Source organism: Eriocheir sinensis, unplaced genomic scaffold (assembly GCF_024679095.1).
Source record: "Eriocheir sinensis breed Jianghai 21 unplaced genomic scaffold, ASM2467909v1 Scaffold53, whole genome shotgun sequence".
NCBI classification, from domain to species: domain Eukaryota; kingdom Metazoa; phylum Arthropoda; class Malacostraca; order Decapoda; family Varunidae; genus Eriocheir; species Eriocheir sinensis.
Genome location: NW_026111865.1, coordinates 1 through 3,567, shown reverse-complemented (window position 1 = coordinate 3,567; position 3,567 = coordinate 1). Strand labels below are relative to the sequence as shown.

General features: G+C 38.9%; 1 protein-coding gene across 1 annotated transcript; it reads right to left on the bottom strand.

Moving 5' to 3' along the window:
* Window positions 1–260: 260 nt before the first annotated feature.
* LOC126992959 (perlucin-like) lies at window positions 261–3,144 on the bottom strand (the record flags this gene model as incomplete). The annotated part of the gene is made up of 2 exons (XM_050851784.1): window positions 261–1,147; window positions 2,949–3,144. Coding segments are annotated over 2 exons (495 nt in total), but the record flags the coding sequence as incomplete, so codon positions are not given.
* Between the last annotated feature and the right edge of the window lie 423 nt (window positions 3,145–3,567).

Sequence of the window (3,567 nt, the reverse complement as noted above, 5' to 3'; positions counted from 1 at the left end):
GGGGTGAGCGAAATGAGCGAGGCCATGTTGTTAGGGGATGCGTGAGAATAACTTTGCTTATCAAAAAGTCTTTGTTTGTTTAAATTCGCTTCTGAGTATGCACAGTTCACAGGAGGCCTGGGTGAAGGACAGGAGGTTTTGGTGTTAACAATCAAGTGGTTTCAAAAGTTTAACCCTAGATTCGTATCACTGTAATTTTGATACGTGAAAGGTATGACCGGTCCATATGGACCGGCTGAGAAAAATAATAGAAAAAAAAATACAATCAGTAATTTTAATGAGCTTTGCATATACAGATATGACAAAATAGGTAATTTTGACTGACATCAGAGTAATTATAACTATATTAGCTAATAAGTACAAGTGTAGTTAATAAAGAAATAAAACTACTTCTACATCACGGTTGCTTTTCGAAAATATTTAAAAAAGATACAATAGAGGCATGTATTGAATAAAGCCTAGAAAATGATAAGGTTGGAGACTTGATCTTCACTACACAGGACCACAGAACCCAGTACAGAACAAAAAATGTGGTACCTGGAGCATATGAAAATATATAACATGGATGGTATCACTAGGTCCACCTGAGATCATATTATACCCTGTATAGCAGTGGGAGCGCAGATCGAGTACGTGCGTCCTGACTCATAGTCATAAGCACTCTGGCGTGCGACAAGAAGGACCAGAACCACTGTACATGGACTGCCGAGAGAAATATAGCGCGAAACTCAAAGCGTAGAAAGCGCACCGGTCAAGGTGGACCTACAAATACCAATCCAGGGTTAATAAGGTGCTATAACAACAACTTCAAGGTTAAGTTTTTTATTCATTCCTGACTAAGTTGAGTGTTAGTGTAGAGAATTCCGCTTCAGGCTCTCAAGAATGTGGATTGTGTCTTGGCGTGGCCACGAGATTATCGACATTGGGGCTTGGCAGACGAAGGATACTTCACGGGAACATTGTTGATCGTTGAAGTAACCACTCTTCGTGTGACTGAACTCCAAACAATGCTCTTGGCCACGAAAATTGTCGGGCTGGTCGAATGCCCAGAAGGGCATGCCCATGGTGACGGTAGACCCGTCCATCCAAGTCCACGAACCCTCATGGCGCCGGTCCGAAGCGCCGAGCCAGTGCTCGCTTTTGCCATCTGAGGGGTAATTTTGGGGTGTTTTTTAGATAAATCAATGACTTATATATATCTATATATATATATATATATATATATATATATATATATATATATATATATATATATATATATATATATATATATATATATATATATATATATATATATATATATATATATATATATATATATATATATATATATATATATATATATATATATATATATATATATATATATATATATATATATATATATATATATATATATATATATATATATATATATATATATATATATATATATATATATATATATATATATATATATATATATATATATATATATATATATATATAGACCTGACGGAGTGAAAGAGAGCAAGGTAATAGTGGTAATGGTAGTGGTATGCTGATAGTGATGATGGTGGTGGTGAGGAGATCGTGAAAGTGACTGAAGTGACTTTGGGAGTTAGGAGGAAGGTGAAGGTGATGATGGCAGCGGTGGTGAGGAGGTCGATGGTGATGATGACGGAGACGTTGATAGGTATTGGCGTGTGGAAGAGAATAATGGTGATGATCGTCGTGGTTTTGGTGATGATGATGGCGGTGGCGGTGCTTGCCGGTGGTGCCTGGGTGAAGGACAGAGAGGTTTTGGTATTAACATTCAAGTGGTTTCAAACGTTTAATAAGGTGCTATAACAACAACTTCAAGGTTAAGTCTTTGATTCATTCCTGACTAAGTTCAGTGTTAGTGTAGAAAATTCCCTTTCCTTAGAATCTGGATTGTGTCTTAGCGTGACCACGAGTTTTTCGACCTTGGGGCTTGGCAGATGAAGGATTCTACTCTGGAACATTGACCATCGTTAGAAATGTATTCCCCAAGAATTCCAAACAATGCTCTGGCCATCATTGTTGGGCTCGTTGAATGAATATATATATATATATATATATATATATATATATATATATATATATATATATATATATATATATATATATATATATATATATATATATATATATATATATATATATATATATATATATATATATATATATATATATATATATATATATATATATATATATATATATATATATATATATATATATATATATGTGGTTCCACAGCGGGCGCATCAGGTTGCAGTCGTCCACTATTGCCAGAGACCCCCTTGTTCCAGGGACTTGCAGTACTCTTGTGCGCCGAACCTGCAGGATAAGCACATCAGTACCTGAGCTAGGAGTCAACCTTGCCCGGGCCATGGGGCGAGGGCTTCCCGTTGTGCCCACCCCAGCACGCGACCGCTGTTGCCAAGATCCAAATAACAGAACAGGAAGAGAAGTCAAGAGAGGTGTCACTCACCAGTTCTTTTTGAGATTGCCACTGAAGTAGAAGCAGCCGCCGCCCACCAGCTGGAAGGGCGGCTTGCAGGCTGTGGGAACGGATATCGTTAATTAATGCACCTAGGAATGGGTGCACCTTAGAAAGGTTAACATAGCTAATGCGGCATTATCAGTGAACAAGAAAATGACTCGGTTTATGACTTTGCATTCATAATACACATCTCGATCATTCCCGTTAGAAAGGGAATGTTGTCTCTCGGATGGGAAGGTAAGATGGCAAAGACTTGATACTTTGTAGCCAGTACGTGTTTATGTAGCGTTGATATGAGTGTGCTTGAACATAGTGCCGTGTGGCTCGTGTTTAAGTTTACCGCCCCTTCCTCCACCTCGACAGCACCTCTGCGGGCAGAGCAGGGTGGCTGAGGTGGAAGGAACCGTACGGGGCCGCCACCCTGCGGGCCCTAACTCACCTGACGCTGCAGATAGGCCAGCAACGGCCACAATGAAGACGCAAGCGATGCGAGTCATGCTGGCAGTTCTGGCCGGCTGCCCACGCCTCGCCGGCTTTATACCACCATCATCGTCATCATCATCATCTCCCACTGCTACAGTGTCGTCATGCGCCTGCCTGCTCGCATCCACCGGCGCGCCCCAGATGTTTCCCAACTGTTTCGGGAATAATCGGGAGTCAATTATGAAATACTGAAGGAGAGAGAGAGAGAGAGACGTAGCGAAGACCTCAACAGGAAAACAACACGATAAGGCATCAGTGACGTAAGAAACAGGTGCGTGGCAGGCCCTTGTCGCTGGGGCGTGAAGACGTAAATGACAGTGCTTAAGTTGGAGTGTATGTATATATGTAGGTATATTGTATTTTTTGTACACTTATTTTTTATATATATATATATATATATATATATATATATATATATATATATATATATATATATATATATATATATATATATATATATATATATATATATATATATATATATGGTGAATAGGCACCACGTCAGTGCACTTGGGCAATTCCTTGATGTATACCTGTGTGTTTAATGAAAAAGAGAGGCAGGTATGTGGATTAAA